At 37.9% G+C, this 24,775-nt stretch overlaps 1 protein-coding gene across 1 annotated transcript in view; it reads right to left on the reverse strand.

Annotated features, from left to right (window-relative positions):
• The window catches only part of ARAP2 (ArfGAP with RhoGAP domain, ankyrin repeat and PH domain 2), a 159,180-nt gene that overhangs the window by 49,908 nt on the left and 84,497 nt on the right, over positions 1-24,775 (reverse strand). Inside the window, exons 16-22 of the mRNA XM_006759331.2 lie at positions 17,752-17,896; positions 15,871-15,973; positions 15,012-15,210; positions 14,749-14,812; positions 7,887-7,942; positions 6,050-6,097; positions 1,474-1,686 (exon numbers count right to left, since the gene is read on the reverse strand). Of these exons, the coding sequence (XP_006759394.1) occupies positions 1,474-1,686; positions 6,050-6,097; positions 7,887-7,942; positions 14,749-14,812; positions 15,012-15,210; positions 15,871-15,973; positions 17,752-17,896 (828 nt within the window). The remainder of the gene's footprint in view (positions 1-1,473; positions 1,687-6,049; positions 6,098-7,886; positions 7,943-14,748; positions 14,813-15,011; positions 15,211-15,870; positions 15,974-17,751; positions 17,897-24,775) is intronic.

Here is a 24,775-nt window from a genome sequence, read left to right on the forward strand (position 1 = left end):
GATGTGCAGGAGGCAGCTGATCGATGTCTCTCTCTCATCGATGTTTCTAACTCTCTATCTCTCTCCCTTCCTCTCTGTAAAAAATCAATAAAATATATTTAAAAAAAAAAAGACATCTTTGTCAGGGAATCTGAAACTTCAGCAAAAACGTATTTGTCACAGATTTTTGATCACTAATTTTATAATAAAGACACACTGTATGTATTTATAAGACAGATACTATAAATAATTTCATGGTTATAAATTAGAATAAAATCTTTTTAAAAGAAAAATGAGGATGGCCGTGTTAACAGGGCTTACAGAGATGTGTCATCTAATTCCATATTTTATATCCCAGAGAATTACACAATCAACTCTTCTTGTGATTCGAGTTAAAAACCTATCGATTTGAGAAATATTAGGGAGCAAATAAAAGAATTCTGAATTATGTAAAGTTTGGAAAGCTTTATTTTAATAATACTACGCTTCCTGCTGGCATTAGTAAGGGTCATTCTTAGGATAATTTTTCAAATTATGAATGTTTTGTAATATCATTTCAAAATTAATCCCTTCAAATATCACATTTATGTTTTAGAATAAACAAATATTTTCAAAGAAAAAATACCCATACCTTAATAAAGGAATATATTATCAAATTTTAAAACAGATTAAAGTGCAAGAAATAAATATATGAGTAAGTTATATAATTCAATGTTAAATTTTAAAAATTAAAAATCATTTTTGAAAGCATTAAATATATGGAAAATGCTTGTGATTTGTTAACAAAATGAAGATTTATATATAAGTTATAGGTGTGGGGCAAAGACAATAAAATAAAATGTAAAATTAGTTCTAGTAGAAAGATGGGATTAAAGACACTATATTTGAAAGTATTGTTATAATTTTCCTATAAAAGGGGTTGTTTTGAATTACTTGATATAAATACAGATTTACTGAAATCATTTTGGCCAAATTAGTCATTTAATGAACTACTTTTCTAGAGTAATTTCTTAAACAGATTCTCTTACACTGTAGCAAAGCTTTTTAACTTCATTAAACAGAATCTAGAGAAAATAATAGAGTAAAAAAATTGTCATTATGTACTCCAAAGAGGAAGAATAAATGACACAGAAAAGCCACACGAGCCATAAAGGAAAATCTTAGAAAACCAACCTTGTATTGAAACTTTCATTCTAACCTTAATGAGAAATTAATAGCATACATGGACTTGCTTATAACACTTCCCAACTTCAAGTAGAGTAAGAACTAAGAAACCCACAGAAAACTAAGTATATAAAACATTACTTAGCAATTATTAGTATAAGTTCCTTTTTAGATGAATATAAACCACTGCTGATATTTACAGAATTTTTCTTCTGAGTCATATGTACATTTTCGCCTCCAATTAAAACTTCAGATCATCAAAGAAGAGTTTAAAAACCTAGCTAGCCAGTTAAAAGACAAGCCTTTATGATTATACACATGACATGTTACCTAAAGCAGAGATCCAGTACGGATAGAGCTCCTTAGCAAGAAGCGCATCGTCGATGTCGGACAGAAACCTTTTCAGCACGCCCGTCACGTCTTCAAGCTGATGCTTTCCAGCCCTCAATTTAAAGCTTCTGGCATCTTTTCTGAAACTCTCCAGGAGTTCACTTACGTGCAAAGGGTCGCCACTGTTTTGATAGATATATTTGCACCCTAAACCTTTGTTTAAAAGGAAAAAAGATTATATGAAAAAAAGTCTAAAATCAAAACCCACTTTGATACCTTAAAAATTTGAACACATTTTTGTGCTGGGATGATGAGCAAGAATAAATCATTACCTGAGTTGATATAAACATGTCCGAGGGGGGAAGGCTTGTCCCCCTAATTTTAGTATTTACAGGGTAAACCTGATGAAATATTCCATCTTGGACTTTTAACAAGGCTCTGGTCAGCCCTTTGCCCAGCTGTTCATAGTATCTTCTTAAATTGCACTTTTATAGCCAGTGCTCTATCTTCGCTTAGTTCCTGGGATAAAAACTTGCCTCCCCTTTCCCTGACAAAAGTGAGGCATCCCCTTATAAATTTCCTCAATCCTCTGCCCATTAATTTGCATATGAATGTCTGTCTGTTCTCACCTTCACCTTCTTCTAGATCAGTGGTTCTCAACCTTCCTAATGCCGCGACCCTTTAATACAGTTCCTCATGTTGTGGTGACCCCCAATTTCATTGTTACAAATTGAACATAATTAAAGCATAGTGAGCTGTTGAACAATGCCTGTCACGAACATTAGTTTGCCTGGTGCCCTCCGGCCTTTGAGAATAGCGGCTCTTCCCATCACATGAGGAAGCAGATCGAAGGCGGGATGAGAGAGCTAACAGGCAGAGAAAAGGCTCTACAGGTGCTCGGAAGATGGACACGTCTCATTCTTTCATTTGGGGTTTCCTTATTTCTTCCGTATTGGATGTTGCCATTGCTTTCAGCTTTCTTCTAATGTGATATGTAGTGATAAGTTTTGGGAACTGGAATCCAAACTCAATGCTCTTCACTCCCCACAGAATTATCTGGGTAAACCCACCTAACCTCATTACTTTAACCACTTACATATACTTTTTCACCCAGGTTTTAATTTCTAAGACCCCAAACACACACAAATACATTTTAAGAAACATATACCATATACATACACACACTCACATACACACACACATACCATACTTACACATATGGACCAATCAAAACAAAGAAATTAATTTCCCAGCTCCGTTCACTACTACACCTCCCAACCTCTACCTGTTCTTTATTTGTTCCTCTATCTTGATATATGGCGTCGCCTTCTCCCCAATCCTTTCCAACTCAGAACCTTTCTCACATTCCAGATTTAGAAAACGAAAAACAAACGAACAACTATGTCACATAGATTTTTCATTATGACCTCCCTTCTTTCCATCCTCCAGGATGCTATTCTGTCCACTCAGTTCCTTACAAGGTTTTTACAACTCCCTGACCGTATTCTTGTGCAGCCCATCTGTCTCGACAATGCCAGTATGATCTAAGATTCAGGTCCATCAGTGTCACCACATGACTAAAAATCTGCATAATGCCCTCTCACGGCCTACAAGGCAAATATGAGGATTTAATTTTTTTCTACCTGTTCTTTATTTGTTCCTCTATCTTGATATATGGCGTCGCCTTCTCCCCAATCCTTTCCAACTCAGAACCTTTCTTTCTCACATTCCAGATTTAGAAAATGAAAAACAAACGAACAACTATGTCATATAGATTTTTCATTATGACCTCCCCTCTTTCCATCCTCCAGGCTGCTATTCTGTCCACTCAGTTCCTTACAAGGTTTTTACAACTCCCTGACCGTATTCTTGTGCAGCCCATCTGTCTCGACAACGCCAGTATGATCTAAGATTCAGATCCATCAGTGTCACCACATGACTAAAAATCTGCATAATGCCCTCTCCAGGCCTACAAGGCAAATATGAGGATTTAATTACAACATATAAGTCCCTACTCGAATTTTCCTAACCCTCCTGCCTCTTTTATCTTTCCCCTCTTCTCACACCAAGTTCTGGGCACAGTTAACTACACAGAGTTTCCTGAACAGACAATGCCCCTCATGACTCCACACATGGGCACACCCTGTTTTCTCCTCTACCTTCTAATAAGCTCCTATTTTCTCTTCAGACTCAGGGTAGGCACCGCCTCACCGATGCAGCCCTCCATGACACCCACCCCCTACTCTGGGTGCAGTTTATTCCTGTACCAACCCCAGAGTCTCTCTGCCACAAAAGTATGTACACGTGGGATGTAACTGCCCACTTGTTTGTCCTTGATCCACAAATCTGTAAAGTCCTAGATGGCAAGAGTCCTGGTTATTCTCTGTAGATAGTAGTTACGTAGTGCCTAGAAGGACTCAGCAGGTATTCAATAAGTGACCCCTTAATGCAAGAATAAGCAAATTCTACAAAAAACAATAATGACTATGTTTCTGAGATACTGTGTTCCTAGTTAAGTGAATTTCTAATAGCTGGTAATCAAATAAGTTAACTGAATGTGAATTACATAAATTAATTTCCCCAAGAACTAACTATTGCAACTTATTTAAAAAAAGGTAAAAGTCTAAAAGTTATACTGTGAACTCTGTCAAGTTCAAATCTTGACACAATGAACACACACACATACACACAAAATGGCCTTTAAATTTTAACCCAAAAGTCAGAAAGTTCAAAATAAGTGTGACTTAAAAGGCTCTGGGCTGACCACCTACATTCTAGAATCACTGGACATTTTCTAATAAGATTGGGGTTTTCCCCATGTTCTGCTCATTAAAAACATTAAAAAAATAAAGAGTCTTTCGCTGGTTCTATTACTTAAATATGCAAGTTAATGTACCTTGTGTTAGTGTTACAAAGTAGACATAATGTATGAAATTCAGTTGAAAACAATCTAATGCTTAATGATTTTAAACTCAAACAAACATCACAAAGTAGCTTCTGATTTCCCTAGAGAAACATGAAATTGTATACACTGGAGGTAGTAGAGTTATTTTAATCATTTGTCAGCTTATGAGAGACTCTGTGCCATTATGAAACTAACACGATGTAAAAATTCCCAGTGAGATTACGCTCATGCCAAAACACAATGTGTGCAATTCAGTCACACCTGCAGAATGCAAGTGCACGAATACTGAATAGCGAATAAAATGAAGATGATGACGGCCTTTCTCCCCCATTTCCAACTAAGCAGATGATTACAGCTGATAAGATACATAGACATATTACCATGGGAAGAAACTTCACAGTAATGCCCACATAACGTGATTAAATACATAGTCACATTAGACGTATAATTTAAACACACAACAAATCTGAGTATTAATGATAACTGTTCTTGGATTACATATGAAATAAGTAAAAAACATGTAAGATAGTGCTCTTCTTAGAAGAAAGTAGATTAATATACACATGTTACAATTTTCAGAAATTCTTTTTGCTATTTCTGGTATTTTGGTACATGTCAATCAATTTATTGTCAGTTCTCATGCAGAAACACATGATTCATGGATTTGTCTTTAACTTCCTACTCCTATGGCTGCATTTCCAGGACCAAGGTCAGCGGCTGGCACACAACAGACACCCAAAGAAGAAGTAAGGAACCAGGAACACAGTGTCTCCCTGCAGCTCTCTCACTGAGATAATCTCTTTCAAATTAAAAACTCCCAAACACATTTCTGATTTTAGGAGAACAAATAAAGTTACTACACCTTCCGAAATACCAGACCAATCATTTTACCCTTTTCTACCGTTACAATGTAACTCAATGGCATTTATCTGCAAATTAAAAGTAGAAATATTTTTATATTAAAAAAGTAGTTAAGACTTTTCTATCTTCTACAGTATTAAGGAAATATGTAACAGAAAGAAGGACTTTGAAGAATACATAGTCATTTGAAATTGAACATGAAGAATAAAGGTATATTTATATTCTTCAGGCATATCTAAAATACTACCTTAGCACATCAATAAAACTGCACCATGTAGGTATCGAGCTGTTTGGGTTTTCTTTTTTACTTGTACAGTATTCAAAGAAAATGTTATAATTAAGTCAAAACGGTTACAATCAATATCCATGTGACCAATAGTACGGTAACTAAAATAAATCCATACACACTGGTATGCCTGCTAAAAAATTCTTCCCCATACTGTCCCAGCATTCACCACTTCTAAAAACATGGCGAGGCAGCACACTGCATTCCCCTAGGTTTCACCGTGGGCTTGTAACATCTGAAAAACAGTCTTTAACCTATTTTTAATATACATTTCACAACATACATTCTTTCAATATGTTATTTAAATGTTTATGCGCGTAAAGGAAGCAGAAAATAGTTAAAGTACATTATATCATTTTACTGGGCAAAGAACGGCATTTCACTGAACAGAAACTACATTTATATTTTCACTGATATACTTAACACACATAAAAGACTCTCATTCAGTCCAATGGGTACCATTTAAAAACTGTAAGAGTGATACCATGAGTCTGGGGGTTGAATGAAAACTCGGTGATACGTACCATACTGCGTAACAAATGCTATACAGCTGTTCACGATGATGGGAACATCTCACCTCCTCAGTCCCTAGCCCCTGTCATTCTCTTTCTGAATAAATGAACTGAAACTGTTCTGGTAAGCATCACCAGTGACTTCTATTGGGTATATGTGGCTGTATTTTTCAAGATTTTAGAACTGTATATGATTTCATTTCTTTATAAAAACAAAAGAGAGAGGGGAAAAAAACTCCACCCAATTTGGCTTTGTAGCACAATTCTTTCTGGCTGTTCCTCCTATCTTTTTGGTCAGATTCTTTTCCAAGCCCACCTACTCCTTTTGAGAATGAAGCTGTAACCTCGGTGAACTCACATGAACTGCAAGGCCTCTCCTGGGACAGTGGTTTCAGTCCCCGTATGTAAACTGGTTAACTCCCCAGTCCCTATCGCCAGGCTATAATTTTGTCTTACCAACCAGATCTCTATGTAATCAAAAAAGCAAAAGCTTAAAACAGCCTGGCTGGTGTTGCTCAGTGGTTGAGCATTGACGTATGAACCAGGAGGTCAGGGTTTGATTCCCAGTCACGGCACATGCTGGTGTTGTGGGCTTGATCCCCAGTAGAGAGGGTGCAGGAGGCAGCCAATCCATGATTCTCATCACTGATGTTTCTATCTCTCTCTCCCTCTCCCTCTTTGAAATCAATATATATATATTTAAAAGCTTAAAACAGCTGAGTGGGGAATCCAATCACTTCTAGAACTCAAATTTTAGCTCTGCACTTATTTCCTTTGTGGCCTGGGAGAAGGTATCAACCTTCTTTGGGCCTCAGGTTCATCACTGGCCCAATCAAGGGAATAGCTTCTGCCTCAGCACTGGGTAAATGTGTATTAAGAACTAAGAAATAAACCGTAATACTAAGTGATATCGATTTTGGACACCTTCACCGGAATGTGCCACAAGCATTTCAATCCATTCTACCTCCTCACGACAAACTGGTGCTACAATACTCCATTTATCCCACCAGAAACTTAGGATTAACTATAGATTTAGTCCCCGCCCCCACCTGTCACTGCCACATGAATTCAGTCACAAAACGCTGTTGGTTCCGGTTCCCTGACACACTCGCTTTGCCCCCTTTGTTCCAATGCGGCCGTATTTCAGGTCTTTATTACTCCTGAGCCGATACAACCCTCTGCATGGAACTCCTTTCCCGGTGCTCCACCTTCCTGGCCCCTGCTCCTTGGGGCTGCCAGAATGATCTTTCTGAAATGCCACGCTAATGATGTCACTTCTTGGTCACTGTTCGTCTATAGCTCTGGAATTTTCAAGATTAAAAGGCCTTCATGGTCTGGCCCATAATTCCCCTTCAACTTTGCCATTGCCCTACACTCAGGGCACACTAAACAATCACACTGCCTTATCTTGATAATAAATATTTCCTGCTCTCTGACGGGCCACTCCAAATCTTCCCCAAGGTTTACTCCAGGTGATCCTCCTTGACACTCTCCCTGATAGCCCCCCAACGCTTAGTGGTAACAGGTGCCCCTCTTAATCCTGAGGAGGCCCCCTGCCCTGCATTACACCACCAGCTCCCTGTCTGAGAATATTTCAGCTGCTAGATCCAAACATCATGCAGGCGACCAAGGAAAGCATTTCAGTATCTGTCGTCATTAGCAGAGCATCTGACATTTAGTAGGTACATAATAGCTTTAAAGCCCTAGATATAAAAACGGATTTATTTAAGTATCTGCACTGATGTATTTAAGTATATTCACACCAAAGTAAAACGATTTAATCTCCATTTCAAACTGTAAGAGGGCTACTTGGGATTCAAACAAAGAGAAAGGCATCAACTGCACAAACTCTGAGTTGCTGTGGCTTGTTGTTCATTTTCAGGGGGAGGGTAGTCTTTTACTTCCCTGATAATAGATGGGCCCTCATTTAATTTAACCAGAAAATAAAAGGCCTTTTATCCTTTGGTTTCTTTTCTCGAAATGCTCCCCTAAGAAGACAAAAGTTACTGGCACCTCACCACGCTTACATCCACAACTTCTGGACTCGCTGTAACTACAGGTCCTTCAGTAATGTCCGCAGTCTCCATCTCTCGCTTTCTTTATATATTGTTTTTATTTTCCCACATCACTACAGCAGACCTGACCTCCAGGGTTTGTAATTTTCTTTTTGAAGAATTCTGCCACTCTAATATTCCTGACATGCTTTCTCCTTTTCGTTTACCTTACACATTATCGTTAGCTTGAAAGCATTCTATTGCTTGGTATATTTATCTAAATGAAACTGTATCACTCAGCTAATCTTCCTGAGAAATATCAAGCCCCTACACTGTTTGACCTAACTAACATAACATCTTGCTAAATTCAGGAGTTGTGAAAGAGAAAATTTTACCTTTTTTTGAGTTTTAATCTCATGATTAAGCTCTATAGTTAACATAAAATATTTACAACTGTTTGCTTTTAAAAAAAGTACTTCAATGGGTGAGTATTTCAGCAAGCAGTGAAACATCCAAAATGCAACAGCCCTCCTACAGTACCACTGTAATTCTGCATCAACGGTGAATGTTCCAAACGTCAAACTCCTCTGTAGTAAGAAGAAATCCTATGATGACAGGTTGAGCTGTCTGCTTGTGAACTAGTGAGGGTTAGAACAAATGACAACTCCTGAGTCAACCTGTCAAGGACTGAATCCTTAAATATATCATCTAGTGCAGCGGATGCTTGACATTGAACTGCATCAGTCCAACAACTTTCCTCTCTGATGCTTCTCTAAACTCTGTGCACACCGAACAAAACATCAAAGGTATTTTCAGCACCAATGCTGGTGGAGTTTGTGACTCCAAGTGTCACAAAACAACCATGCTACCTTTCTGGATAAGAATTCCAAAGAAACATTCATTTATATCTTCAGCATCTGAAAAGTAATTCTGAAGAATTCTAAGTACTGGTATAGAGAGAATTATTCTAATTGGCCACCGCCCAAGCATAAAATGTTAAAGGGTACTTCAAAGTCATATAGAGAAACATCCCTATATCCTATAACAAATCAAATCAGTTCAGTAAGACCCAGAAACCAAGTGCCAGGACGAATAAAAACAATCTTCTCAAAATCACAATATAATAACCACAAAGTGTAGGCTATCGTACTTGAGCCTAGTCTACTGACAAGAATCAGAAGTGTCTTCACAAATAACAGAATCAATAAATTTGTATAAAAAAATTCTAAAAAGCGAATAACAGACTCCACAAACATGACTGAACAGATAATATCCTAAGCATTTATAAAAAAAATAAAAGCACTGAATCTTCTAGTATAACAGCATTTATTTGGTCCACAAATGCTTTCTTTTCCTTTCATTTCTGAGAGAGATTTTTGCTGAATGGAGTATTTTAGGTTAACAGCTGCTGGTTTTGAGGTGTTGTTTTCTTTTCTTTTTCTTTTCCTTTTTTGTGTGCCAGCAATTTAAAAGATTTCATTACACTACCTTCTGGTTTACACTGTTTCTAACAAGACAGTCTCATCTTTTGTCCTATGTCTAATGTGTATTTTCCTCTGGGACTTTTTTTCCTCACACGCGTTTTCTGGAATTTGATTACGATGTGTCTTGCTGTGGTCTGCTTTATCATGCTTGAGATATGATGGTTTTAGTACGTGTGGGTTTAGAGTTTTCATCAAATTCAGAAAATGTTTGGTCACATTTCTGCAAAGATTTTTTTTAGCCATCTTTCTCTTCTCTCATTTTCCGATTCCAATTATACTAAGACTGCTTGTTATTATCCCACAGGCCACTGAGGCTCTGGTGATTTTAGTCTTATGTCTCTGTGCTTAAATTTGATCATTTCTATTGTCATGCCTTCATGTTTATTAATCTTACAGAGTCCACTCTTATGTCAAGGCAATCTAGTGAAATTTTTTCAGATGCCCTATTCTTTGGCTTTATAAATTCCATTTGTTCAGTTTTTAGTTACCCATATTGTTTCTTGCTACTGTTTATATTTTCCTTTACATCTTTGAAAATATTTGTAATAAAAAATATGTAAATATCACTGCTTAGAGTATTTGCTAATTCCATTACCTTTCTCATTTCTGGGTCAATTCCTACCAACTGATTTGCAGCTTTTTCACTTCGCTAGTAATTTTAATGATATGCCAGACATTAGGAATGTTAACTGGAGTGTCCGGATTGTGTTGTCTTCCTTTAGAGATGTTGATGCCTGTGAGAACATCCTGTGCCTGTCTGACCCTGGGCACTGCATTACGTGTAGAGCAGCTGATCTTTCAGAGGTGTAAAGCTTAGCTGGGTAGAAATAGAGCAGCCTTTACTTTGAGGCTGGCTTGGCCTTTCCACTATACAGAGTTACTTTTGTGGGGTCTTTATTAACACCCTCTGTGTTTAATGAGGGCTGTCTAGCATGGATGGAAGGGATCTCTACACATACCCCAACACTGCCTATGCTCTGGGATTGTTCAACCCACAGCACACCCTGAAAATATGCAGATGGGCATGGAGCCCAGACGGCGCATCCTTTTGTTTTTCACGTATCTCATATTTGTATGCTTACATTTTAGTATACAGAAGGGGCTTTGAATTGATCGAAATAAATTTTCAAGCAAATATATACTTTAAAATCCACCTTTTGTTAGTCCTGTATTCCCTTTAACAAAACAAAAAGAAAATCACTTCATAATGTAAATTGGAATACTCTTCTGTTTTGTAAAACCTGTGGGGGGTGGTAAGAAAAGAGAATCTCTTGTTTACCTTGGCAACATTCAAATTAAAGCATCTCTTTGAATTAAATCATCAGAAAGTTATAAAAGCAGTCAAGCTGATATTGTGGGCAATCGGCTACTGTTTAATTTGCAATTACATGCACAATTTAGAAACCACTTTAGGATAATTCACCCTCTGGAGTATTGCTAACATAGCTTCCAGAAAACACAACTCAAGGAGGGAAAAATATCACATGGAGTCAGTTGATATGAAATAAGAGCCTTAAACTTAGGTTGTTAATCTTCTGAATTGAGAAAAGTAGTCTGTTTCATAATTTGGAACATATAGATATAACGTGTTTTCCCCAATAATGCTTTCTTTATGTCCGGAATTTGCCAATAAAAGTGAATGCAGTCAGGCTTTGGAACCATTAAATGCTTTATGCTCTACTATAGGTAACCAAGGAATCTTAAAACACACACACACACACACACACACACACACACATGCCCTGGTCGGTGTGCTCCACGGTTAGAGTGTCTCACTTCACAGTCAAGGGCATGTACCTGTGTTGCCGTTTGCTACCAGCACCTGCCACCCTCCCACCCCCCATGTATGCGGGAGGCAACCAGTCCATGTGTCTCTCTCACAGGGATGTTTCTCTCTCTCTCTCTCCCACCTCTCTTTCATTCTCTTTGAAAAGCAATGAAAAAAATAACCTCAGGTGAGGATTAAAAAAACAGCAAAGCAAAGTGAAAACACACCAGTCTTTTCTCTTTCTGATAACACAGATGAGTTACTCATTCATGTTTACTGTATTTATTGCAACCAACAACCTTTCAGTAAAAGCTTAATATTAGGTGTGTTTGACAAATGGTTATACAGTTATGAAATGTGAAGATGGTGAACACAGGAGCTTATTTATTAGAAAGGGATATGCGGAAGTGTGGGCTAAAGTGCAGAAATCATTTCTAAATTTTAAGAAAAGGATGTTGTAATCTACTAAATACTGAACTTGAAGTGAATATATAACCTACTGTCCAAGAAAATGCCTTCTGACCTTGTGATCTAGAACAGTCACTGAAAAACAATAGATATTCAGAAACATGATTTTTTTTTTTCATACAGCAATTCTGACTGAGGCGTAACAGAGAAGCACAGGACCCAGTCCTGGTAACAGCACCAAAGAGTGTGCCAGAAACCCCTAAGTGTAATCAAGAAAGCTTTATTTTTCCAAAATAATAATGTTTAAAGTATACAAAGAATACCCATTAAAGCGACACCATCTGGAACACCTTCTGTTTAGAGCTTTTTAGAGCAAAAATGCTCTGTATGTGGAAAATATTATTGCAATATTTTTCTGTCTAAAGGCATTCATGCTCTGCATATAGAGAAAATGACCGTGAAGATTACAATATATATCTAAATAGTGACTCTATTCAGTGCATGATTATCAATTTATGAACTGTTCCAGTTCAGAGGGTTCTTTCTCCTCCTTGCCTTTAAGGAACATTAATATATTTTATCACTTTAATCAAAGGTAGACAAGGACAAGGGGAAAATGTGAAATTAATTCATTAAATTTACTTATGATTTCCTATTCCGGTTCTAGCAGTTACTAGCAAAAAAAAAAGTTTAAAACTTACAGCTGGTTGGTTTCTTGCTCTTTCAATTATTCACTATCTCTATATGTCATCAACATGAGTAATTGCAAGTTGTTTTATTTCCTAAAGCCACAATTTTATCTGTCATTGACAAGTCTAACACAATCTACTTTAACACGCGTTATTTCCCAAGGGGCTAATAGATCACAAGAGAGATGAGAGAGAGGGCCCTGCAATGAAATTCTCTTATTTGAACATGACATTAAAACAGCTCTTAAACCATCACGCCTATAATTAATGGGCTTGTTTGAGTGGTGGGAGAGAAGTACATACTCCCTATCTGGCTAACGACAGAACCATTCGTAAAGTCACCCAGGCCAAAAGCTTAGGAGTCACCTTACCTCCTAGTTCACAAGGAATTGAACACCATCAGACTGGTGTCTCTCTCAATATCCTACCACCAAATCTAGAAAGCTACCCACATCAAAACCACTCATCAATTCCAGTTCTCCTTCTGTTATAATTGTTCTCTTGTCCTCTCTTATACCTTCCATCTCTCTCTCTCTCTCTTTTTTTTTAAGAAAAGGATCATAAAACTTTAACCAACATAGAATAAGCTGTATTTCTGAAACTATAAGTATTAAACGTCAGTCTTATCTCTATGGTTTCAAAGACTGGTCGAGACAAAAAAAAATTCTCTTATGGCCATGTGAGAGAGGATCCATTGGAAGTTGAGGCGAAGGTCACCATATTAGAAATCATTTATCTTCAGATAAATATTTGAATCACAAACTATTTTGAAATTTTGGGTTATGACCAAAGTCTGTACTATCTGGGCCCTTTTCTTACTTTTAAAATTGAAAACCATCATCACTCAAAATTCAATATACAAAGTCTGGTGGGTTTTTTTGGTGAAAAGTTGATTTAACGTGTTGGGACTACTATTTGCGGGGGGAAAAAAAACCCTCTAAGTTCGTAGGTGGCTAACAAATGTATATGTAATCCCATAACAAAACATGGCACACTACTGAATAAGCCTGAACCTTCCTGAATTAAATTTTATATAAGCCTTCATGCTTGAATTCTAAACTGTTGACTCCTTTGTGTCTCTTTCCCATCCAAATTTAAAGCTGGACAAGTCCAAGCCATCTAAAAACAAACGGCACACACATTCCCTTTCTAGGTCAAATCCCTTCTACTTTGATAATCCTATAAGCTCCAGTTTCCTTGGCAAACTAACCTCACTAACTGTTTCCGTGTACTCTGTTCCTAGCCTGCACCTAACCCGGTTTCTGCTCTCTCACCTCTGCGCTTCTCAAAGTCAGCAGGTGCAATCCGTACCACTTACTCAGGGAGTATCTGTCCTCATCAGGCAGTACTGGACGCTTCTGACTCTTTCTTCCTTTTTGAAATGCCCTTTCTAGGTTTTGTGACACTCTCTCTTGGTTTCTGGATTCACTCCCTGGGTAAACTAGCTTAATATTCCAGGATAGCTACTCCTCCTGACAACTGCCCCGCCTCCAAAATGAGGTGCATTCACCAAGGCTCCATCACGTTACATATAATGACCTGTAAGGCCCTATAGAATCTGGCCCAGGAGTATCTCTGAAATCATTACTTCCCACTCTCTTGTTCGTTCAAATCTCCCCAGTAGCTTCCTTGTGGACCTTGAAAATGCCAAGCACAATGCACTAGGGTCTTCAAAATAGCCTTGACCTGATGCCTGGAACATTGTGAAGACTGCTGCATGGTTTGCGTCTTCACTTTATGGAGGAGATGCCTACCCTTACCCCTACCTAAAACAGAACACTCTCCATCAGCCGCTCTCTCTTCAGTTTGCTTTAAGCCAGTTAAAATTTATGGACACAATAAAATGTAATTTTCTTTTCTGTTTCTCTTCTGTTCCCCCCATTAGTGTGCATGCTTCATGAAGGCAAGGACCCTGTCTATTTTATTCATCACCATATCCTCAACAGTTACCTGATGCACAGTAGATGCTTTGTATTTATTGAAAAAAGTGAATAAATTAGCTATGCATGAATCACATGCAAAAATACTTCAGGATATTATTTATTCTCACATATCTACACTGAAAATATATATTTATAACTACCGAAGTGCTTCCAAATGCTTAAATGTGAATGTCCCAAAGGCATCTAGATCTACAGAAAATTATAATAACTAGTGTTACTGAGTTTCTCATAGCAAATACAAAAATATATGTGAGCTTCACTCATATACTCTTTCTACTGAAGAGTATATAAATATATATATACAGACACACACACAATTCATAAAATGTCTAGCAGGCTATAAAATTATGGATTCTCCCCCAAGGAGATAAACAGAATATCCCACTCCCTAGTTATTAAAGAGTCAAAGACAAAAATGCACTTACCTCCCTTTCTCTACCAAGAGCAAAATATCCACTTTTTCCCCATTTTGAACCATTGTGCTGATAGCTAGAGGGAGAAGAGAAAAACAGCAACACATTTCTTAAGAACATTTTACTAAATACCCACTAAATACACAGAAAGACACAATTATTAATACTCCTTAGTCATATATTTTGGAGTGAGTCCTCATATAATTTTATGTAAAAGATACTATTAACATATGCAATAAAAATTGTGTCCAAAATATGAGGGCAAAAAATCTTACTTAGCTCTTGCAGTCTTCTTAAGTTCATTCTGTCTTCCTGAACTTCCTGCGTTTGAAGGCAAAAACGCAAACTAGACTTGTCCATAGCAAACCAGCCTGTTTTCCACTGATCCAGGGCATGGCAGTCTTTGTAGTAGAGTTGGCCAATCAAATCATAATTAGCTTGTGTTAAGTTTTCAGCAAAATAGGGAACAAACTGCTGTTAAAACAAATACAGAAAAGTAAGAAAGAGAGTGAATATAGGAAATCCCTTCCTTACCTGCAGATATGAGGGAAGGCAGGAAAATTATCTTTGATTTTCTATCTTAAAGATTTAGAAGTAACCTAAATTTCAGAATAACTTTTTTAACTTGCTCTCAATCTTAAAGGTGAATAGCTACTAACGCAGATTCAAGCAGCAACGTCTTAAATCGTTTTTCTCCATAAATATAGAATTGAAAGAGAAAGACATTCTCTCTGTTGATGTGTGATACTTTCCAAAATGTCAGCCTTCACTGTCTTCATTTGCATCTTTTACTGAATCTGCCATTTCCCCTTTGTATACCATGAGTAAGGTAACTACTAATAAAAAGACATTCGCAGAAACGACTTTACAATGATGAAAAAAATCTTAATCATCAAAACATGACCTTTATTTGAAGAATAATTTCCCCGGGGTCCGATATTAATTTCTTCTCTGCTTAGGGCTCTAGGAAGGTAGCCCTTAACCTCTTTGATTATAACCTTGGAAAACCTAATGAAGTATGGACATTCTTCCCAGAATCATGTATAAAATTTTCGTGGACCTCTAAAGCTCAACCATAGTCCCCAAGTTGAGAAACTTCTCTGGGTTTAGGGGAATAAAGCAACCTTTAAATACCTTAGCTATTGCCTCTGTCCATCTTCTTTGGGCTTGAAATGTTTCAGCTCCGAATAAAAACGCACGTTCTGAGGGCAAATAGATCTCAAAGGTGAAGATGGGCCTATGGCACACACGAATAAAACGATACCGCCGGTTATGCTCGGCTCTTATGAAAACAAATCACATGAATGTCAAGTTTTTTTCATTAAATGCATTCTGAAAACTGGATAATGCTGTGAAATCAATCTCTCGCAGTTTTCTGCTGATGGTATGTATTTTATTCAAATGAGTAAATGTGAATGTCAGCTCCTGCCTATAGATAAAATCCGAGTAACGTCCCTGTGTCCTGAATTCTTCCCTTGGTTTCTCATCCACAACTTAAACTATTTCATGGAACATGCTAAGCGTGTATGCTATTACCTAAAGACCTCAAAATACCCTATATCATATAGTGATCTTCCTTTTTCCCCAAAGCCTGTTACATATCCCTCATGTTCCAATTTACCTCATCAATAAGCTCAAAACCATCTCGTTTAATTTATTCTTCCCTTTACCGTCAGTTTTTCATATGGTTAATCAGACTTTTAATCTTATCAGATCAATCATAATATTTTCTCAACCCACTTTTTTAATCATCTCTTCCTCTAGTTAAACTCTCGGTAATTAGGATCCCTCTTCCTCTAAACTCTTCCTTACCACTGTGGCCAGCTTTCTCCCAAAACTGCTTAACCCTCAGTGCCTACATTACTGAGTTCAAACTCTGTAATATGCTACTTAAAGCAATTCAGAATCTGGCTGCTTTCTCCTGAGCATCTATTTGTATCAATATCATTCTACCAAGAATGTTTTATTTTTAAATAACTATATGCTGACATAAACTCATGTTATTTTAAATTTTATTTTATTTACTAATTAAGTATCTGAATGCATTGAATGCACTTATTTTAACATTCCACAATAAGACACAGTAAACTGATAATTCACTTAGGATAAAAGCTCTGTTAAATTAAAAAAACAAACAAATCAACTAATAATCAATTTTGTTTGCATAAAAAATCAAACTAGATTAGAAAACAACAGTCACCTCAACTAGAATATATTGATCATTACTTAAAAATGTTTCATGTAATATCATGTAATGGAAAAAGCTTTGCAAATCTCTTTTTTTTATTATACAGAATTTTCATTAAATACTATGCTCCTTTATAGTTAACTTTTGCAGATTTGGTTTTTGTATTTTTTCATTAATTTCATCACAAAATGTGATGAGTAACTTCCACAACAAAGATCTTTGATGCTGTTTCTAAAAGTCCTCATAGAAATTTCTGTTTAACTAATCTGTGAGACGATATATTAAATAATGCTTACTCTTAGAATTGCAAACTTTCTGAGACAATTAAAATGTCAAAGTAGATCTTTAAGAAATTTAGCACTTCCATATGTTACTATATATACTTAGTATTTTGCTGATATTAATATGAATAAATCATCAACAGATATTTTCCTTTGTCACCTATTTGAACCATGGTGCCTTAAAGGGATGCATAAATTTTGCCCTTAGTCCACTACTTTAAATAATGAGTATGTCATAAAAATTATAGGACTATATGTCATGAAGGAATTACTGTAAATTTACTTAAGATTAGATGCAAACATGTCAGCCTTTCATATTACCTAATGCAATATTTTAATTTTCTCTTTTTAGTGAATTCCCTAAGGAACTTTCAGAAGCTGCAAAATGAGTCGGCTTCAAAAATCCACTTAACCCTTCCATAATAAGCAATGGAAGAACCGAAATAACAAATGTCCTTAGAACACAATGTCCTTAGAACACTTATTACCTGGTGTGACAGATACCAGACATGCTTCTACCTCCTGCCCGTGGAGTGACAGACCTACCCGGTGTTTATATAGAAGTCCTCTTTGTGCACAGCCAGGCAGATGACATCACTGATGTTAATGGTGCCGTTGGGAGTGGTAGACTTGTCATTTTCATAGTAACTCAGGAAACCTCCTTCCAAAACACACCACTTTTTATTTGTCTCTAAGAATTTAAAACAAAACAAACAACTGAACTGCATCACAACTCTAATTTTTTTTAAAAAAAATACACGGTTTAAATAATGAGTGGATTCAAATAAACCTGCTAATTTTCTATTCTGTGTAAAGAGCATGCTCTTGGCTCATGACATATAAAGTTGTCATACTCTGCTCTCAAAATATTAACAATCTGGGAGCAAGGGCTATACAAAACAAAAATAGCTATGACACTGATGACCAGTGAATCAGGCAGAGCCAAAAAGGACAGCTGCAAAAAACACTGAAACGGCAAAGACAGAGGTCCACATAGACTTGAAAAGTAACACTATGGCTGACCTCAGGTGTGCAGAGGAAGAAGGGGTCTGAGCATGGAGTTCCCTTAATGCCTTAATTAGAGACTTAAATTCATCACTATGACCCAGAGGCCAAAAGGCCAAATCCAAGCCCTCACTTGTTTGTGTAAGTAAGTGTCACTGAAATGCAGCCAGACCCACTCATTTACAGACTATCCGTGGCTGCTCTCTCGCTACAGAGGCAGATTTGAGTCCTGGCACAGACTATCTCGCCCGCAAAGCTCAAAATACTACTTTTCAGAAGTCTGCTGCGTTTTGATTTGTAGTTGATGGTGAGCCATTAGAATGTTTCAGCAGAGGATTAGCATCAGATTTGAGTCTTACAGACTCTGCCCACTGTGAAAATGAATTTGAGAAGGTGAGGCCAGAGGCAGGAAACTAGTTAGGATAGTGTTGACAGAAGTCTATCTGTGAGATGAAAAGAGCCCAAAGCAGGCCAGTGGGAGTGTAGTAGGGAGAAGAAAAGAGAAAGAGAGAAGGGGAGGAGGGAGAGAGAAATGAGCACATGCATTGTGTTCTACGGACATAAGCATATATTGATTGGATGCATGAGGGGGAACTAATTAATGGTGACATTATTTTTAGCTTTGATTACAAAACAGACAGTGATATCTACCTTTATTTAAAAGAAAAAAAAGTATAGAGTTTTAGTGCATGTAATATAAATTTCCTTTTAGAGCACTGAGTTAGAGATATCTTGGAAACCCAAGTAGAGATATATATTAGGTAATTACCCTATGGATTTGCATCTTGGAGCAAACACAGATCTTGGTAACTAGAAAGTCTATAGAATGTAGGTAGTATTTGAAAACATAAGTAACCAAGGAGACAATCTTAGGGAAATTAAAATTGTAAAGAGTTGTCAACTATACTTTAATTAAAAATAATAATTATATATATAGTAGCAGATATAGAGGGGTCCATGAAAGCAATGAAGCAAATGAGAAGAGACAGTGTATAAGATAGAAAAGGGGTCGAGTATTTAGAAAAGGAATGATTGCTGCTAATAAATAAGCAAAGAGATCTCATAAAATAAGGGCTGAAAAAATGTCAGTTGGTCCTCATAATGAGGTAATCAAGAGGATCTGTCTGTAGATCCAAACATTTCCTAATTTTGATCGTCGTACTGTGGATATTTCAGAGGAATGCCTTTATTTTGAAGAAATACGGACTAAGGTACCTAGGACTAAAAAGGCATCAAGCAATTCTGAGGATATGAATGCCCATGAGTAACAGGTAAAATGCTAATATTTGGGATGTCTGCTGAAAGCTATATGGGAATTCTTTGTACTATACTTGCAACTTTTCTGTAGGTCTGAAATTATGTTACAATAATTAAAAATTAAAAGTTAAAGAAATATGTATTGTCATTCATTAAATTTCCCTATATCATAGGTGGGGTAGTTTTGAGAAGTAGGACAAAAAAGAAAAATAAGAGTGTTTAGCCTCAAACACAGGCACAAGGAGAAATACTCCCAAGGTAGACCCCTGAGAGCTGTAGGGTCACTGAATTCTGAGAAACTGACAGCCAAATGAAAAGCTGAATCATAACCAACAGAAGAAAACTGGCAGGAGAAGACAGCACCAAGAATTTCTTTATGGGTCCTGGGAAGGAAGCTAACCAAGACCCAATCAATCCCTGATATACTGTTCCGGGGCCTCAAATTCTGAGTCACAGAGAACATATACCTCTGCACACTTACATGGAAGTCACAAAAGGCCATTATGTTTAAATGAGTATTTATTGTAGATTTCTAAAATATAAGAAAAACAAAAGTTAAAGAATTTATCAATTGGAGTTAGGAAATGATTTCGAAACAATGTACTCAGATGCCTAGAATAAATTCATGGAGAATAAAGCACAAAATGTACATTTATTCAGTACTCAGCTGATCACTGGCACATTTTAGGAATTCCACCCAGTCCTTAGGCCAGTGGTTCTCAACCTTGGCTGCACATTAGAATCACCTGGGCATCTTTTCAAAATCCTGATTTCTGGGCCTCATCCTCCGGAAATTCTGTTTCTTTGTTATGGGGTGGGGCCAGAAATCAGGATTTTAAAAAGATTCCCAGGTGATTCTAATGTGCAGCCAAGGTTGGGAACCACTGCCTTAGGCAGTTTGTAATCCAATCGAAGGGGAGCTGTGTTTGGAATAACAACCATCAGGTGGGCCCTTTCAGCTGTGAATCATTCACGGAGGGAAGCCACCTCAGTCTGAAGCGAAAAGAAAAATTTCATAGGAAAACAAAGCTTTTGAAATAGTCATTTGTGACTGAAAAGGCATGTTTCTAAAGCAGCAAAAAATGCATTCTGAGCTGCAGTCATTCCATAATTCTGGGACGTCACAGGAAGGGGACAGTGCTGAAAGCTGATTTGGCCAGAGACTCAGGTTACACATGAAGCTGGGAAAGGGAAGCAAGATTGCAGGCTCAAGGCAGAGGCCAGGCCCCCGGAGCCTCACATGACAGGTGTTCAGGAGTTCGTGCCTTTCTCAGCACACAAGTGGGAGCCCTTGGACAATCTTAAATAAAAAGTGCCAAATACATGATGCATACAATAAATATAAATGAGGAATCTAATTATGCAAATTTCAATGGGAAACAAATGACAGGGCTCTTTAAAAAGGTGAGTACAAACTCATTTCCAGTTAGAAATATGGGTTTACGGAGATCTAGTTCTATTGCATTATCATCACTACTACCCTTGATTAGCTTCATTTTACTGGTATAAGGAAAACGGGCCGGAGGTCAGACAAGGGAGGCAGAGATATTACCTTTGAGGATTTATAATGACAAAGCTGGGATAGCAAATCTTGACATTCCTATTCATTTGGGAAGCAAGGAAAAGCTTTAACAAAATTACGTTGGATTGCATTGTTCTGCGTAGGCCAATTTGGACACAGTCTGCAGACTATGACCTTGAAAAATGTCGATACCATCCATGACACCTTGTTGGCTACAGAAGTAGTCTTACTGTTATTCACTTACTCAAAGATATCCACCAGAAACAAAGCAGGGGCCACTCTCAACGAATAACCCTAAGAATGTAAGCTGCTTAACGGATAAGAGGCCATGGGGACAGTGGTTGGACTGACTGGAGGGGCTGTTGACTCCTATTCTATCCTAATGTTTAGACCAGGGAAGACAAACATTACTAGAATGTCCTGAAGCACAGGTAAAGGACTCCGGAGGAGATCTATTGAAATGCGGCTGTGGAGTGATATGGATACCACAGTTTGACACCTGGGCTGTCACCTACAGCCGGGAGAACATATCTAAACTCAAGGGCCAACTGTAAACCGGAAGCAGCCCCTCTGCTGCTCCGCCTCCTCCTCATGGTCCCCTCATCACCACATTTCCGTGCCATGCATTCTTCTACACACTTTATGTTCACTAACTCACTGAGTCCTAGAACAGCCCTCTTAGGCCATTCATGTTATGACAAACCCCTTCCTGGTCTCCTGTAGACAGGCACAAAGCAGCCCACTGACTTTCCCCAGGTCACACGAGGGCTTAGCATCAGGGCTGGAGGTGAACCAGGCGGTCAGCTTGTGAAGCTATGGTCGTGATTACTTCACATGCTACCTCTCGGAGCCTGTTACACCTCTGAAGCACATACGCCCATTTTTAATGTGTTAGGGTAGAGTGGAGGTCATACCTTCTAACACCTATGTGCACAATAAGGCTGAGATAATTCAGGTAAAACTATTATTTGTAGAAAGCGTAAATAAGTCATTTCCTCATGAAGAATTTCCTAACCTGATTGTATTCAGCTTCCACTGAAACTAAGAATACACACTAGGTATCCTTTTCATTTTAAGCAAATGTGTTTTAGCCTTGAAGAAACTTTTAAAAACTACACAAGCTAGGCACTTAACACATCATCAAAAATCCTCAATGCTAATCTATGAAATTAAATATAAATAAATGATACAGTTTCTAATAGTAAACCCTATCAATGACTTCCTTTTAAGAAATCAAACACTGGCACTGGCCAGTCTTGCTCAGTGAATAGAGCATTGGCCCACAGACGGAAGGTTCGATTCCATTCAAGGGCATGTACATCAGTTGCAGGCTAGACTCTGGCCCTGGTCCGGGCATATCTGGGAGACAGCCAATCGATGTGTCTCTCTCATGTCAATGTTTCTCTCTCTGCGTCTCTCCCTCTAAAGAGAGAATGTTCCTTCCACTTTCTCTCTCTAGAAATCAATGGAAAAACATCCTCAGGTGAGGATTTTTTAAAAAAAGGAATCAAACATTGTGTCAACAAATCAAAGTAAGATGCTAAAAGGAAAAAATACTGCTGAGGAGAGAAAACAGAAAACAAAGGCAGGATGCTATTCTTCAGCTCTGTACTTAGGTTTAACAGGAGCTATCAATCTTTCTTTCCATGAACACTAAATTGAGAAGGAAAAGAAAAGTACAGATCAGTCTTCATAACCAGAGGCTAGAAGAACTTCAAACCCTGAACACCTGAGCTGACAGTCTGAAGCCTCCGTAACTCTCTGAAGGGCCGCATGCACTTTGTTCCCTGGCTTTTTCTTGGTTTTTAATCATTTTGCCCCATGGCGTCCGGACAAGCACTGATGGAGTGGTGCGGCCCAGGTGCTTGCCATTCAGAGGCCAAGGTGGCAACCACACTTTAATCTCTAAATCTTTCCGAATAATTCATCTTTCCATAAAGCTGGCGCTCAATAGGAGTAACACCACTACAGGATCTTGAGGGCAAAGCAAGAAAGGAAAAAACAAAAACACCAGAACTTTATGCTTCTTGGTAGTTCGACTTTTTCTTCTTCATTCTTTTTTATTTTTATTGATTAAGGTATTACATATGTGTCCTTATACCCCCATTTCTTCTTCATTCTTAAGTAGGCTCTTCCTGAACAAAATATGCTTTTTTTTTGCCAGCAATGATACATGTTTGTACACAGGGGAAAAACAAAACATTAACAAGTCACTTACACTTTTACACTGGTAGTACTGTGACTAGAGAAATGGTCATTATTGGACAAGTAGCTATCACATGATTACTATGTGTTGACACAGTTTTAGGCACCAAAGATTTGATAATCCCAAATAAACCAGAAAATGCTGATGCTTCGTTGGGCTTTCCCTCCAGAAGGAAAGAGAAACAAATCACTGAAGGAGAATCACCTTCATGCACTAAGTGCTAAGACGGAAGTAAGTGGCAGACTACAAAAGGAAGAGCTGGAAGTGGGCACAAACTTTAGCAAAGTGCCAAAGTGGCCTCTCTGAGTAGGTGGCACTGAATTGATCCCTGAAAGAGGACAAGGAGCCAAAATGGGGAGGGGCCTCCTTGCAGAGTAAACAGCGATTGCAAAGGGAGGCATAAAAGAACAGGCAGGTTGTAGAAACAGACAGGAAACCAGAATGGCCAGGCATGATGCAGCAAAGGAAGGAACATATTCTGGGATGGAAAGCTGCTAAACGTACTTGAACAATGGAAGTACATGATCTGCTTTACATTTTTAATAAACATTGAGTCTGCTTTTGGAGAATGGTTTGGAAGGAACTAGAATAGGTACTGGCAGACAAATAGGGAGGCTGTAACAGCCCAGGGAGGGCATGATGGTGCCGGGGCTAGGCTCTGAGGGGAGATGGAGAGTAGCCAAAGGATTCATAACCCATTTTGAGTTTGAAATGAGAGACCTTGCCGAAATATTGGATGGAAGAAAAGAAGATGATCAAAGAATACCCTGCCAGGAGATTATATCCAATACAATAATTTCTGTGTGTTACATAGCCAAAGTATAAAAGTTCAATTTCATATTCTTTAAAAGAGATTGTTCCAAAATGAGAAAACATCCCTAATTAAATTGCGCAGAGAATGCACTAGTTTCTATTTTTTAAATTTTAACCAAAAATATCTATAATTAATTTTAAAAGATAAAAGGAAACAATGATTTAGTTAAAGTTTAAAACATCAGTCCTCAAGTGATTAAGAAAAAAATCAAACCATATTTCAAGGAAGTCTATAAATAGTTTAACCACAATTGTCAAAAAATAAGTAATCTTATTTTTAGCCTGCAGGGTGCTCATGCTTTATTGAAAAGCTTCAGGAAGAAAGTCTTCTATTTCAAGTTCCTATTTCATCCTCTTACAATGGTTTGAAGAGTTAAGTCTAGGATCTCCTACTATTTAGATGAAACATTCTAGAAAACTTGTAAACTTATTTGCAAGTACATGAATTGTCTTATTACTCAATTATTACTTAACTAGAGGCCTGGTGCATGGAAATTCGTGCACTGGGTGGGTGTCTCTCAGCCTGGCCTGCCGCCCCTCACAGTCCAGGAGCCCTTAGGGGATGTCCTCCTCTGCAGGAGGTGACTGGGAAGATCAGGGGAAGGTACCGCCTTCATCACCCTGCTCTGCTGCCAGCTCTCGGCCCACACTAATTAGCGCTGGCCCCACCCCCCCACCCACTAGTGGGGGGGGGTGGTCTGGGGCCAGATTGGCTGGGGGAGGGGCTGGGGAAGGTTGAGGCACAGCAGGTCACACCCCGTCCAGCC

The sequence above is a fragment of the Myotis davidii genome, unplaced genomic scaffold (assembly GCF_000327345.1).
Source record: "Myotis davidii unplaced genomic scaffold, ASM32734v1 scaffold235, whole genome shotgun sequence".
In the NCBI taxonomy this organism is placed as follows: domain Eukaryota; kingdom Metazoa; phylum Chordata; class Mammalia; order Chiroptera; family Vespertilionidae; genus Myotis; species Myotis davidii.